Here is a 14,838-nt window from a genome sequence, read left to right on the forward strand (position 1 = left end):
AAACCCTTTCAACTGCTTAGCCTGTGTATGTATCAGCCATGCAGAAACTGTGGGCGTTTCTACTGATCAATGCTGGTACTCCGTATTTATAAAACCCAAATGAAAACTTATAAACAAAAACTTATAAAACCCAATTGCCACTTCTAAACAGAAACAAGGAAACAAATGAAAGTGTTCTGCTTTGAAGTTCACTGGGATGGGTCCATGTGAGGGACAGTATGAACAGTGCCTCATCTCTAGGGCCTGACACGAATCACGAATCCAGGGGGACCACGGCACGAACACACAAGTGTGTCTCCACTGCCCTGGAGGACTACAGGAAGGACATTTTAAACAGGAAATTAAATTACTGCCTCTGAAAGAGCTAATAAAGTCTCATTCTAAAAATAACATCATTTATGACTTCAATCTACCATAAAAAAAAATTTGTATTTTTCTGTAATCTCATTGAAAAAAAAAAGTCACCATCTGTTACTCATTTTGTTTTAAGCAGGATGTTACGAGGGGAAAGAAGGACAGCAGTGAAGATCATAAAGGGGTTTGAAAATAATTATGTGGTACTGGTCTTCCTGTTACTGAGGTCTGAGAAGCAAAATATTTCCTTCATATTCTGGAGGTATAATTTTTTTTAATTGAATTAGAGTTGTGTGACAATGTGTTAATTTCTGGTGTATAGCACAGTGACTTAGTTATATACATACATTCCCTTTCAGATTCTTTTTTTATTATAGGCTATTAAAGGTATTGAATATAGTTCCCTGTGCTGTACAGTAGGACCTTGTTGTTTATGTTATATATAGTAGTTAATATCTGCAAATCCCCAACTCCCAATTTATCTGCAGGTATAATTTTTTAAGATGATATTTTCATGGAAAATCTGTTAGTTTATGTGACTTCCCTTAAACAGGAGAATACAGAGCAAGTTAACATGTTCAATGACAGTCAGGCTAACACAGAATTACCTCACTGTGGGAGCCGTGATGCAGCCAATAAAGAGAATTCTACACCAACTTAGTGGATGACTGGCTTGGAACACAAAGATATGTTTCAGGAAGAAGGTATTCAATTCAGTCAGCTGCAAAACAAGGAGGCGTTAGTCAATCCGACGCTTTGTGCTCAGTCATAACCATGTATTCCTTCAATGGACAGTCTACAACTAAAAATAACTGGTACGTTCAAAGCATTTTCAGAAAATATATCGGTCTCAAAGGGTTGCTGTTTAAACCGGGTAACAACCAGTACAACACGGAGACCAACCAAGTGGGGTCTGGGGAGGTGCTGGGTGGTGGGAGGGGCACAGGAGGCACCAGCCATTTGTCACGTTTCCTGGTTCGCGTGATTCTCACTTGGCCGGTGTGTGTGATCTTCTGGGATAGTTGGGAGAGAGATGATTTGAGGACAGCAAAATCGTGGAAGCAGATCTGTGCCATGGAACACCCGTGCAGCCTGACAGAAATCAGGCCAGGTCTAAAAGAAGTCCGACTGCAGGAAAGCCATCTTTAATAACCAGAAGAAGCTTGAGATCCGTCACTGAGCAATGACTGTGGACTTGTTTAGCACATGCCTGGGACCAAGCAGAGCCTCCACCAAAGGCAGCTCTTAGAAGCAGGTGTGGAGGCTGGTCCAGGCTTCAGCTGGGGCAGCGGTACTGTCCCCAAGGGCAGAGCAGGGGCAGCACACCACATGACCCTGTCCTTGGTGGCACAAAAGAGATTTCCACCGGGATGTGCTCAATGCCCACACGCTCCTGCCTTTTCCCTCCAGACTGAGCAAGGGGCAGAGATTAGGGAAGGTCGCTGCTTTAAGAGCACATTATACAGACCAACAGCGACATCAAACGCGCGTCCTTCCCCCCAGTGCTGATTTAAGGATATAAAATAAAAAGAGTTCACTCATCAACACCACACAGGAAATGCTGACCACAGCAGAGTGCTCACCATCAAGAGGACAGCGTGCCCGTGGAGAGCTGCATCCTAGGAGCACACTCACTGTCTCTCCCGACAAATCCAAACACTCCTCAGCCCTCAGAATACAAAAGAATCTCTACCTCCCCTCACACTGCCCTGGAAGGTAAAACCTGATCGCAGTCATTCACATGCCTTTCTTTACACACGGACTTCCCCACACCGAGGTGACTATTTAGCTGCATACACTGCTGTAGCCAGGAACTCCATTTATGGAGATGGGCATTAGTACCGTCCATCTGCGCATCTTTAAAGTGACATGTGCCGATTTTTTCCTTATGCTGGGAGTATTTTATACATATGTGTTCAAAATATCACGTTTAGTGAATCTGAAAGAATCCTCAGATGAACGTCGTTTCCCTCAGTGCGTCTCCCAAAGTTGTGAAACAATTAGCTTAGAGACAAGAGGATCCCTAAAAAAGGCTGCCTCTGGAAAACGTCTGGTAATCCCTTTCTGAGACCCTGACATCTGAGTCGCCTCAGTCACGTCGTGGTCCACCTGGAGCGAGAGTCCCTCTCCACGGTAGACACCACTGCGGAGGACCCAGGTCCCCACAGGGCGCCAGTCCCCACAGGTGGCAGAGGGCTTCTTCAATTAGCTCTCCACCAATCACCCGAAGTGGGGACAGCTGGGGCCCAAGTTCAGCACTCAGACACTGAATGTGGCCTGCAAGCAGCAGCCTTCCATGGATGCTCTGGTCCTGACAGTGAGCACTGCAGAAAGCAATCCAGTGCCTAACGCACTGGGTAATGGAAGCCGAGCCCGAGGTTTTTCAGGGAATTTTAATCTGTTTCCAATTTGTAATTCCAAGATCCACATTTTAAAACGCCTCCATGATGAAGCAAGACCTTAGGTGTGATAACCGCACTTTCTTTAATTATTCTATGTCAGCTGCAGAAGATTCTCTCTTCCAAAGCCTTGAGCTGGCATGCAGTGTCAACTGCAGGATAAATTCTAGGATGGCTTTTATTTTGTCTCTGTTTTTTTCCCCTAGTTCTGAGCATCTAAAAAAATTACCTGCCAGATGATCATGAAAAGGTAGACTCCTGCCACTCTCTGAAATGAAGACTTGGGGTCAAACCATCGAACGTAGGTCCAGCTGGCAGGAGTGAACTGGAGGACGGCCCTTTTGATTTTCCCCGTGGTGGTGTGGATGTCCCTGCAGGAAGAAAACGGGCCAAGTGAAAATCAGAGAGACGGGGAAGAAAAGAAAAGCTGCACTGAGTATTTTATAACCAAGCTTTTTAGAACAAAAAGATTCCTTCCTATTTGAACTGTCTCTCCAATGACAGCCTCTGTTCACAGGTGAAGCGCTGGGAGCAGCACCCCCTGAGGGGAGTGTCAGTGGTGACAGAGGTCGGGCCACCGCGGGACCAGCGCAGGCCTCAGCGTGTGACCTGGTGACAAAAGGAGCTGAGACGTTAAAGACGAGCACCTGGAACTGGGCCAGGAAGGAGGAGGAGGCAGCAAGGGCACAATCCCACCCTCGGCTCAGCCCCCACCTCGGGCGCTTCAGTAAGACAGGACATGCTCCGTGTTATCTGAGGTGACCCACAGCGTCTCCTCTCCCTCTTTCTTCTTCAGTTATGTGAATAGTTTGGGGTGATGAACAGGGATTTTTCAACTTTCTTACTTCTAATCCTACAGATCACTCAGTTAGAAAGTTCACATTCCCATGACGGAAACAGACAGTTCCACGCGCGACCAAGGAGGCCATTTGGGCTCAGACAGAGGAACGGGCTGACGCCGGCTCAGCTCGTCAGGCTCCGGGGCTGGGTGTGTGTTCTGGCCCTCATGCTGGACCAGGAGAGTTGAGATCTAAGATACTAGCATTTAATAAATGGTAAAGATTTTTTAATTTAACAAAGACGTGTATCAAGGACCTCTAGGTCTCGGGCACCGTGCTAAGTGTGACGGCATAAGGATGAACAGACCAGGCCTTTTATTCTTGCGGGCAGTGGGGGAGGGGGGAGGAAACCTAGTCTGTCCCTTAGCTCACTCACCTGCCCGTCAACAAGCCTGCAGGGAGAAAATCTCCCAGCAAGGAGATGCGAGGCACAGGGACGACACAAAAACAGAGACTGTCCAAAAATAAACAAGAATAATGAAGGTCCTGTATTCAAAAATGGCGAAACTTCGTGGAAAGAGGCAGAGGAAGACAGGAATAAACAGAGACAGTGTGACTGCGAACTCGAATCCTTAATGTAGTGAAGAGGTTAATCCAACCTGATCACCATTCATTCAGAAGATAGTTAATGTAACTTGAGAATGCCAACAGGATTTTTTTTTTTATTAGTTGGCTTATGTTTTGGGACTTGATAAGCTGATTCCTGAGTTGAAGTTGAAGCATAAATGCATGAAAATAGGGGGGCATTACAGTGTTTAAGGAGCCAGACAACCTGATGCAAATTCAGACTCAACCGCTTGCTAGCGGGTGTCCTCAGGCGAATTACTAAACGGAATTATCAGTATGATCACCACTAAAGGAAGACAATTCTACCTAATAAAACTGAAAAAAAAAATAAAAAAAAAAGGTTTGAAATTGCAAAGACAATGCCTGGCGTTTCTCTGCAAAGAGGTAACCCCATAATTACAAACTCTGAGGAAGTGTAACAAATACTACAATGGTAGCATCAAGCGCTAGGCTTAAGGCTCAAGTGAGATACGGCGTGTGAAGCTTGCTCACAGCACCGCCCAGCACAGCCATATTTCTGTCACGTCATACACTGCCCTGAACGTGTTAGAAAGTGTCCTTTCAGGTCAGCAGCCACAGAAAGGATTATTAGCGCCAGGGGTGGGGAAAACTGGTTCATAAAATACAGTAACATTGTGAAATCTCCCCGCCACATCGCATACCAAATAAATCTGAGACAGAGTAAATAAGTTACTTATAAGAAAGAGACTAAACCCACCAAAAACTAGGAGAAAATACAAGTTAACATTTATCTAGACAAAAAGATTAAAAGCTTCTGAAGTTCAAATAAAAACCTTTCACAAACAAAATTAAAAGGGAAATGACAAAATGAAAAATAAAGTCATATTCATTGACAGAGTGTTAATATCCTTAACTCTCAAAAGCCTGGATAAAAGAAGAAAAATCCAATAGAAATAGATAAGAAATTCAGTATCATACAATCTTATATGCGATAAAATTGACAAAGGTTTAAAAATAAAATTCAAAGAAAGTGATGTATGTACACATTGCAGAATGTAAACTTACGTACTCTACTTCTAAGAATTCATTTACCAAAAAAAGTCAGATGCACACAAAGCTGTATGTTCAAGAATGTTCAGTCAAGCTTTCTTTATAAATACAAAGCAAAAACTTTGAAACAACTGAAGGACCATACACGGGACCTGATTAAAGACTCTGATTGATCCATATGCTGAGAGACAAAGAAGCTCTTTAGAATTATGCCTTAGAAGGATATTTAATGATGTAGGAAAATGCTAATATTTTGTTACATAAATGAATGAAGTTTTAAACACAATCAAACAACCAAACTTTCATCATCACTACTGTTTTCTCCTCCTGATCAGTGGCACGGCTCCTGTGACGGTCAGTAAGGAGCAAGTTCAGAGAAGCAGGATAAAGAATGACGGGGTTGGGGGTGTGCCCTGCCCTTCATGGAGCAGAGGAGGGACATGCAGTGTGAATTTGAGAGTCCGAGATGACGACCTGCAGAGGTGACAAGTGAGCTGAGTCAGGAAAGAAAAGGAACAGCCAGCCCGGCCATGGGAACACAGCTCAAAGGCAGGTAGAGAGGGGTTGGTGCACAGGCTCAGGCTTTGGGTGCCTGGAGGGTGCGGACGAAGGGCCCTCACTGCCGAGCCCATGGGCTTGGTCCTAAGGACCATGAGAGGCCATCACAGGGGAAGGACATGATGACCTTTGCTTTCTTAAGATCATTCAAGCAATGGTGGCAGAAGGCTTGGAGGGGTTAACCTGGGGACAGGGGACTAGTCAATCCAGCAATGGGAGTCAGAGTACAGGCATAAGGATAAAAGGAGGAATTTGAGAAAATTATAAATGATTTAGCATTTTCTGGATCAATGCCTGAATTATGTTTATAATCATTTGTGAGTCCCAATTACCAATGCATAATTTATTCATTATTATCAAAGACCGTGCTAAGGCTGCATGCTACTGAGGCAGTTACATACACATTGTGAAAACCTGTGACTCACGGCCAGGAAGAAGGCGACTCACTTGAAGCTTGCCCAGTGGTAAGTCCTCATCTCTAAAAACCGGCAGACGACCATGCCCAGCCAGATGCCGCCGCCATTGCACAGCAGGATGTCCAGGATGACCTGATCCCACCAGCACTCGGCAAAATTGGGCAGAAGATGCATGAAGAAAAGCTGAGAAACACAAGAGAGGATGGTTGTAAAAAGAAAACAAAACAAAAAACTGGGGTATCACGCAGAAAGATACATTTCCTTTTAATAGTATATTCTTTTAGGAAAAGTTGTTGACATTTCAGATTTTCCTGGTGTCCTTTAAAAAAAAAAAAAAACAAGGTCTGTAATCAGGTTTTTGTTTTTTATATCATGGATGGTTTGCAAATACTGCTAATCCAAACAGCTCCTCTTTTTTGGACACAGGGCTTTAAAGAAATGATACATCTTGAAAAATACTACCAAATTACCTCGGCTGATGTAAACACGACAGATCCAGGAGAGGAAGGGGAGAAAAGTTTTCACACCTGCCTACAGAGCACTGGCAGAATCCTCAAAATTAGCTTGAGAATTCAAGCTGCGCATTTTAGAAAAAGTCCACAGATAACTTGGGTACAACAGTGGGTAAATTTTAAGTTAGCTTAATGGGAAATCTCACACAAATCGACTTGCAATGATAATCTTTTTATTAAGTGCTTACGACGTGCAAGGTGGTGAGACACAATGGATCAGGGTTCTGGATCTCAAGGGCAGGAGCCAGACGTTTATTCAGAACGGCAACATGAGGTGAGCTGCGTTAGGACGGTGACACAAGTGCAAATGGTGGGGACAGTAAGAGAGCTGTTCTTTCGTACAGCAACTGCGGCAGACTTCTGGAAGGAAGACGGGTTGGAGTGGGGTCTTCAGGGACAGGAGTGGCGGATCTCAAGAGACAAGAGATGGAGATGAGAGAGATGGAGATGAGAACATTCCAGAAGGAGGGAACAGAGAGATCAAGGGTGGAACAGAAGTCTCTCATGGAAACAAAGTTTTGTCTGAAACAAAGGGCCCATCATGGGCTGTGTCCAGAGCAGCACGGTGTGCTGTGTGCAGGCCCACATTTAAGAAGGGCTAAAATGAACAGAACATATATATATATTTAAAGAATATGTGCAGTGTATTGTGTATATGTATTTATATGTAATATATTGTATATATGCAGTTAAACTGTAACAATTCTACCTAATAAAACTGAAAAAAAATTTAAAAAAAAAAGGTTTAAAATTACAAAGACAATGCCTCGCAGTTCTCTGCAAAGAGGTAACTCCATAATTACAAACTCTGAGGTAATATAATACATACTACAAATTAAAACTACCCATGAAAGCATTTCATAGACTGTAAAACAGTACAGATACAAGGGGTCTGCCTTCCTGACGTGCCTGCGGCCGAGAAAACAGAAAGCTACCCAGTGTGATGGCGAGTTGCCGTGTTCTGACCCCGGGCGGGCGGCGCACCACCCCAGTGTGCTTTCCTGGGATCCAAGCCATGAGATGGAGCGTGAACAGACGCAGGGAAGAGGGGAACTTCAGCAGAAGCCAATGACACAGATTTGCTGAAACAATCCTATGCAGGGGAGGGGATGTGGAGGACCATCCGTCCGTCTGAGAGCCTTCCTGAAAGCACCAGATTCGGGGGTGAGACGGCCCGGGCAGAGCAGAGGCGCGGCTGGAAGGAGCCACCTTCATTCACTCACTGGGGATGTGGGAGCGGCTGCCAGTGTAAGGCAGAGCACTGGGGTCTGGGACACGGGCCCTGCCCTCGAGGTGTAACGTTTAGCAGAAAAGAGACCCTTGTCAAGTATCCAACATGCGCTGAGCGTTTCAGAGAAGGGCCAGAGGCCCTGCTTCCAGGTGTACAAACACAGAGCATGGCCCGTGGACTGGCAGCGGGGAGAGGGGGGCACTCGGAGGGCGGCTCTGCGGGAAGAAAGGACACAGGACCTTTAAGCTGAAGAAACGAAGGTGCCGGAGCACAGGAGGTGATGGGGGAGACCTCAGAGGCTCGGGAGGTGGACCCAGCCAGTGAACCCCGGGCCTCGCAGGCTGGTTCAGAAGCCTGGATTCTGTCTTAAAAGCAGTGGACAAAACTGAAGAGTTTTCAGTAGAATGACAAGATCAGGTTGAGGTCTGAAAGGTTCACTTTGGCAAAAGATAGTGTGGAGGGAGGAGACGAGGAATTCAGATAAGAGAGTCTGGTAGACTAGATACCAGTTGGGCAGAGGTCTGAATTAGAGAGGTGTTTAGAAAAGAGAGCTGCCTGGACTTGGGGACAATGGGACGCTGAGGAGCAGGGCAAGGAAGGGGCAGGAGGCCCAGCCCTGGCACCCTGTCGCACAGCAGTGAGGTTCTGACGATGCCTGGAAGTCACAGAGGGAGAACGTCGTACAGAAGCAGGGGCACGAGCCGCGCTCTGGGGTCAAGCACATCCGGAATCCACTCCTGGCTCTGCGCTCTGGTCCCCATCAGTACACTGGGAATATGCATACACTGCCCTTGTGGTTTGTGGTGAAGATTCAGGATGCTATATGCACAGCGGTGGGCACTGTGATGGACGGAATCGTGTCCCCTCCAAATCCATATGCTGGATGCCCTATCCTCTGATACAGTGTGAGCTTATTTGGAAGTACAGTCATTGCAAATGGAATTAGCTAAGATGAGGTCGTCCTGGAGTAGGGTGGGCCCCCAATCTAATATGATTGGTGTCCTTATAAAAAGAATACCCTATGAACGCACGCAGGGAGAAGGCCATGGGAAGATGAGGGTGGAGCCTGGGGTGATGCGTCTACAAGCCAAGGAACGGCAACGGTGGCCAGCAAACCACAAGCAGCTGAGGGAGGCCCAGGACAGGCTCCCCCTCACAGCCGTCGGAAGATGCCAACCCTGCCCACACCCTGAACTCGGGCTTCTGCCCTCCAGGGCCAGGAGGGGCACTTAACAGAAGCCAGTACCTAACAGGCACGTTTTGCTCAAAGTTAGGGCCAGGACAATGACTGGCATCGAGAAAACTGTGCACGTGGCCAACTTCTGTTCCCTGGGGATGATTAAGAATAATGTAATAACTGAGCAACAAATGAACTAGTTCCCCGAAATTTCATCTCGCTGATAGCTTTTCAAGAATATCTCACTCATTAAATGAGACAAACGTGATTACTGAGATAGCTGAGCTACAACAGGAGTCCATTTTTCAGGGACAAAATGTCCCAGGTGCCCTCCTAATAATTCCTAAACGCAATTCTGTTTATCGGGAAACCGAGAGTGGGTAAACCAGCTGTTTACCTCTTAGCAGATGTCCTCATTGCCACTGAATTGTCTTGCTTGGGATTTGAACTTCAATCTTTGGCTTGATTTCATTTGTTTCTCTTTCAGACTTGAGATAGACCAGATCTTAAGTTAGCAAGGAGTTTCTTTTGTTTGTTTGACAAAGGTATAAAATATTCCTAAGGGATTTAAATACTTTGGTGCCACAGGAGCTGGAGAATGGATTAGCTGACTGTTAAACTGACAGACTGCCTTCTTCCTACATGTGCACAACCCGCACTGCAGGGCCCAGATATCCCCTTCTTACCTCCGTCAGCTCCCACGTGATGCTGATTGTCCAGCAAAGGCCATAACTTCGGATCAGCAAGGCCTTCATGGCCCAGCCCCAGAAATGTCCAAATGCAAATATATCAAAATGGCTGATAATCCTCTCCCAGGTGATGACGTGGCAGTTCACAGCATACTCCTGTTTAAACCACAGAGGGAAGCAATTCATAATAACATTCTGGAAATCACCTTGCTTCCAGGGTTTGGACAACTAACAAAAAGAACTGATTGACCTTGACAACTACTGAATGTCCTGCCCAATAAAACTAAGTTTTAGTAACTGAAGATGCCTGAGGGAAAATGGACAAATACTAGAGTTTATAAACCAGAGTTGCTTTGTTCTGAACGGCAAAAGCTTGGTAAAGTGGGAAGCAATATCATTTTTTGAGGGCTTAATCCATCTTAAAGAAACGGTATCACACAGCCTGCCACGTGCAACTGTGTTAAAACCTATTAACAAAAACATAAACAGAATCCCAGTAAGTAAAGCACAAGAATCTCAAGAGGTTCAGAAATTAAACAACACATTTCAAATATGCTGGAGTGAAAAAAAGAAATCATAACAGAAATCCAAAATATATTCAGTATTAAATGAATAATAAAAATATTACATATCAAGATAATGAAATGCAGTTAAGCAGAATTTAGAGAAAAATATAAAGCCTAAAACATTTTTATTAGAAAAGAAGAAAAGCTAAAACATCCAACTTCAATATGAGAAGAAAATGGAATTACCCACCCCGAACCCAAAAATGTGTCAGATATTACAAAATTTAATTATTAAAACATTATAAAGCTTTTAAGAATTTTGGTTCAATTTTGAATATCTTTCTGTTTGTAATATATTTCAAAATAACTTTAAATCCACTTCTTTATATTTCTGTTCATTATGAAAGTAGCTGTGACAATATAACACTTCTCAGAAAGCTCTACACTTCACATTCCTTGTTCCCCAAATTAAGCTGGTAGAAAGGGGTAAGATTTCAGCCAGCCGACAGCATTCCTGTAGAGCATAATATTTTCAAATTCTAGAAACGATACTTTCTGAGGGAGCAAAAGGAGCACCCTGTGCTCTGCTGTCTCCTCTGAAACCCACCACATCAGACTTCTGAAACCATTCTCAGGGCACACGCATTTTAATTTGCAAGGCAAAACGGGTATTTTAAAAAATTACATTTTTTGAGAAACATCGTGCTGTGATATTATGATGTGTGAGTGGGAAATCTAGAGAAAAGAGAGAAAAATCAAGAGGGATGAGACACGATAAGGCTTAAAAAAGCCAAACTGCAGTGCAGTAAGAGGAAGCATCTCCTTCCAGGCTCCGGAACGCGTGCCTGTCTCGGGAGTCACAGCCAGACGGAGAGCAACGCCCCGGGGCTGAGCAGTGCATGTTAGGTTAAGGAGCGGTCGGGTCAGCCCCAAATTCCCGGACCACCCCATCGTCTTCTTTACTCTGGAGCACACTGCTTGGGGGTAGACAAGAAAGGGCTGAGTCCTGTGTTCAGAAGGCTGCTCACGGGCTGAAGATCACTTTTAAAGGCCTCTCTGCCCTATGAGAATAGTTCTGTGCTTCAGTGTACAGAAAGGCACTTTGGAAACGTGTCTGTTGGCATTATAACCACCAAGAACAAATTTGCCAATGATCACGTCCAGAAGCTCCTGAGGTCCTGGTCCTGAGAGGGACGCAGGACACTGCAGTTTAATGCAGCTGAGGAGCCGCACGTGCAGGCACAACCCGGAAGCGGGAGGAAGAGGCACGAAACGAGGACACCTGGGGCCAGAGCCTGGCGGGGGGGCCGGAACAGCAGGTGCTGAGGAGACATTCTATCACCTGCGACGGGTCAACAGCTTACCCAGGTGGCTCCACTCTCCCCCATGCTTGCCCAGCACTTAACCAGATACCAGACCCTGTTCATTATCCTCCCCAAGGTTTTTGATGAAAAGTACAGATGATGCTCTGATAAGTACCTGACTACCCACCTCTAGTTTAAGACTGATTAAGATCATTTTAAGATTTTAACTGCAGCATTTTGAGAATTGGGTAGGTACTTCCACATCTTACGCTCTGTGACTGATTCTGTGACCGAAATGATTTTGCAGATTGTGAATCAGGTGACTGTGGGTGTGTGTGTCTGGTGGGGCAAGAATCTCCAGGCCTCCTGCCCCACCCTCTCACTCACTCCTCCCTGGGTAAGGTGGTGACCTCAGAAGCAGAAAGAACACGTGTACTCCACCCTCTTTTGGGTCCTCTCTTTGGAAACTATTTGCCTACAGACAGCACAGGGTCCTCCCTCAGTCTTGAAGGAAGTTTTGTGAGTCAGGCTCTGCCCTGTGGGAAGCAGCCCACAGTTGTGGATGGTCCAGGGGAGCAGAAGCCTGACTAACAGGGCGGAGGATGAGCAAGGTCACATGGCCCAGGTCTAAGGCCACTGGCGCCACTGAGCTGTAACCCAGAAGAAATCAGCTGATATTTCGCACTTTTAAAAACCTGTTTCCCAACTCGACTGGAGATGGGGTAATAGTTATTGACCCGCTGGAGCACCAGTGGAGATCATGTAACTCCTCTGCTTATAAACCTCCAGTCTTCTATTACACTTACGGTGTGACCCTAACTCCTCCCCAGCCTCAGGACTGCCCTCCTCTGCCCCTTATCCCTGTCCTCCTTCCTCCTGACTGACCCCAGAGCCCCAGGCTGGGGCTCCACACAGGCTGTGTTCCTCCTCCTGAACAGTGGCCTCCACCCACTACTCCCACTCTGCCTGGCTAATTCCCACTCATTTTCCAGTTGTCAGCTTATACACCCGCCCTTCACAGAAGTGTTCCCTGACCTCTCAGACTAGACTGGGTCTCTTTTATAAGTTCCTGTAGCACCCATTTCTTCTTCTTTACCGCACTGCACTCCATACTGAAATCACGATGCCTTCTTGATTCTGACGCAGCTTTTCACACTGCAGCATTTTGAGAATTGGGTAGGTACTTCCACATCTTACGTTCGGTGCGTACATAATGCAAGGTTCCTTTTCTCCCTTCCCAGCAGTTATGCCTGTAATCGATGCTGCATCCTACAAGTGATGCTGACCTGCAGACCCTATGGTCAAGCTTAACGTTATCAAAAGAGAGACACCTAGACATCGTGCGCCTCCCAGTGTGAAGCACAGCAGCCCCTGTGAGCAGCCTGCCACGGAAACTGCACCGGAATCTGGATCCCCCTCTAGCCTCTTCATCTGTAACTTCCAGGTTACAGGAAATTCTGGAGGACAGAGAGAGATGCTAACAACACCCTGCACACGTGAGCTGCAAAATCCAGACACAAGAAGCTCCAGAGAATAAAGAACGTGGGTTCTCTGACAAATAAACTTCGAGGTTAACAAAAGGGCCAGAGGGACTACAGATGAAGAGATGTAAGAGCTGCAACAAATGCAGTATGGGGACCTTGTCTGGATCCTAATCTGAACAAATCAACTGTAAAAAAACCTTTACAACACTGACTGCATACTGTTAATTTTAAGCAGTTGCAAATGGCATTGTGGTTATGTTAAAAAAAAAAAAAAGTCCATATATTTCAATATAATGTCTGAGAACTGCTTCAAAATAATCCAAGATGTGTCTGTGTAGGGGGTGGAGGGTGGAATGAAACAAGACTGGGCATGTGTTGATAACATTTAAATAAAAACAAACTGTTGAAGTTGTCTCAGACAACTCTCTTGGAAAAAGAGCCAACCCTTATTTCTTTAATTTGCCTTCTTGTCGATTCTCAGCTCCAGGAGGACAGGAGGCAGGCCTCCCTTTCCCCCACTGCCACCAGCACGGCGTCTAGCACACAGGAAGAGCTCGGTGAGTGTTCACTAAAAAGAAGACCGCTGCTTCAGACACGCCAAGTTACAAATCACATGGGCGCTGAAAGCTCGTCTGAAGCTTAGAACACATATTTTAGAATAAATACTCACGAATATAGCAAACTTTTCAGACAATAAGACAAAAGACTGCCTCTAACAGGATTTCAATGGTCCCAAACCCTATTTATAATATTAATAACTCTTAAAAAAAAACTTTATTTAGTGGAGGGAGGAAATTAGTTTTATTTACTTGCTTGTTTTTTTAATGGAGGTACTGAGGATTGAACCCAGGACCTCGTGCATGCTAAAGCACGCACTCTACCACTGAGCTATGCCCTCCCTCCATAACATTAACTTTATGGGGAAAGGGGGTCTGAATTTCAAAGTACGATACCAGGCCTGGACCAGAGCCTGATGGGATTAGGGACAGGTGGCAGCTGAAGAAACAGGGGGGGCAGAGGGTCCAAGGAACTACAGGCATTTGTCTTGCATAAGAGTACTTGTCCTTCCAACGAGGTCTAAAAAGGGAAGGCATTTCTCTAGAGCCATCAATGAACAGGTTCTTAGAACTGTGAAAGATGACTTGAAGGAAGTAAAAAGTGACAAGGGATGAGAGAAAGAGAAGACTGGGGCTGGTCTAGCACCAGCTGCAACTCTGGAAGCTGAAAACAGCCTCAGACTTGGCTTTGCTTGGCAAGAAAGAATTAGCCAATCCTTGAGAACTAGATTTTAAACACCAGTTTCAGCTCTTTGAGGGCTGTAATTGTGACAATCAGATGTCCCTGTGATGTCAGGTTCCTAAGGAAGGTGGATATCTAACCATAATTAGATTCAACCTCCTCCCACCGGCTGCGAGAACAGGACCAAGAGACACACCAGCAAATTTGCCCGCAAGTTCGTTTACTTCATAATACGACCAACTTTGCTTCGAAGTCCAGGAAAACTGTGGGGGGGGGGGGGATATAATCTGGGCCATTCTCCTTCCAATCTCTATTTCATATGGCTACAATGAGTGCCTAACACTTGTTATTATAACCATATGCCTAAGGCACAGTCTTAAGGGAAAGTATAGGTTTTGGACCTAAAGGGATCTTATTTTAAGCTTCTAACTCCTCCTCAGTAAAGAGGGACTATTAATACATAGACTGCACATGCAACACTCAGCACAGGGCCTGGCAGGGCAGACAACCCACACTCAGCAGCCGCTACCACCCTCACCACGACCATCATCT

The 14,838-nt window shown here is 45.5% G+C and overlaps 1 protein-coding gene across 3 annotated transcripts in view; it reads right to left on the reverse strand.

Annotated features, from left to right (window-relative positions):
- The window catches only part of PTDSS1 (phosphatidylserine synthase 1), a 59,886-nt gene that overhangs the window by 16,661 nt on the left and 28,387 nt on the right, over nt 1-14,838 (reverse strand). For all 3 annotated transcript variants that reach the window (XM_010981916.3, XM_031439359.2, XM_031439360.2), the window contains 4 exons: nt 9,751-9,909; nt 6,176-6,327; nt 2,983-3,124; nt 963-1,075 (listed from right to left, as the gene is read on the reverse strand). In XM_010981916.3, the coding sequence (XP_010980218.2) occupies nt 963-1,075; nt 2,983-3,124; nt 6,176-6,327; nt 9,751-9,909 (566 nt within the window). The remainder of the gene's footprint in view (nt 1-962; nt 1,076-2,982; nt 3,125-6,175; nt 6,328-9,750; nt 9,910-14,838) is intronic.

Source organism: Camelus dromedarius, chromosome 20 (genome assembly GCF_036321535.1).
Source record: "Camelus dromedarius isolate mCamDro1 chromosome 20, mCamDro1.pat, whole genome shotgun sequence".
Lineage (NCBI taxonomy): Eukaryota > Metazoa > Chordata > Mammalia > Artiodactyla > Camelidae > Camelus > Camelus dromedarius.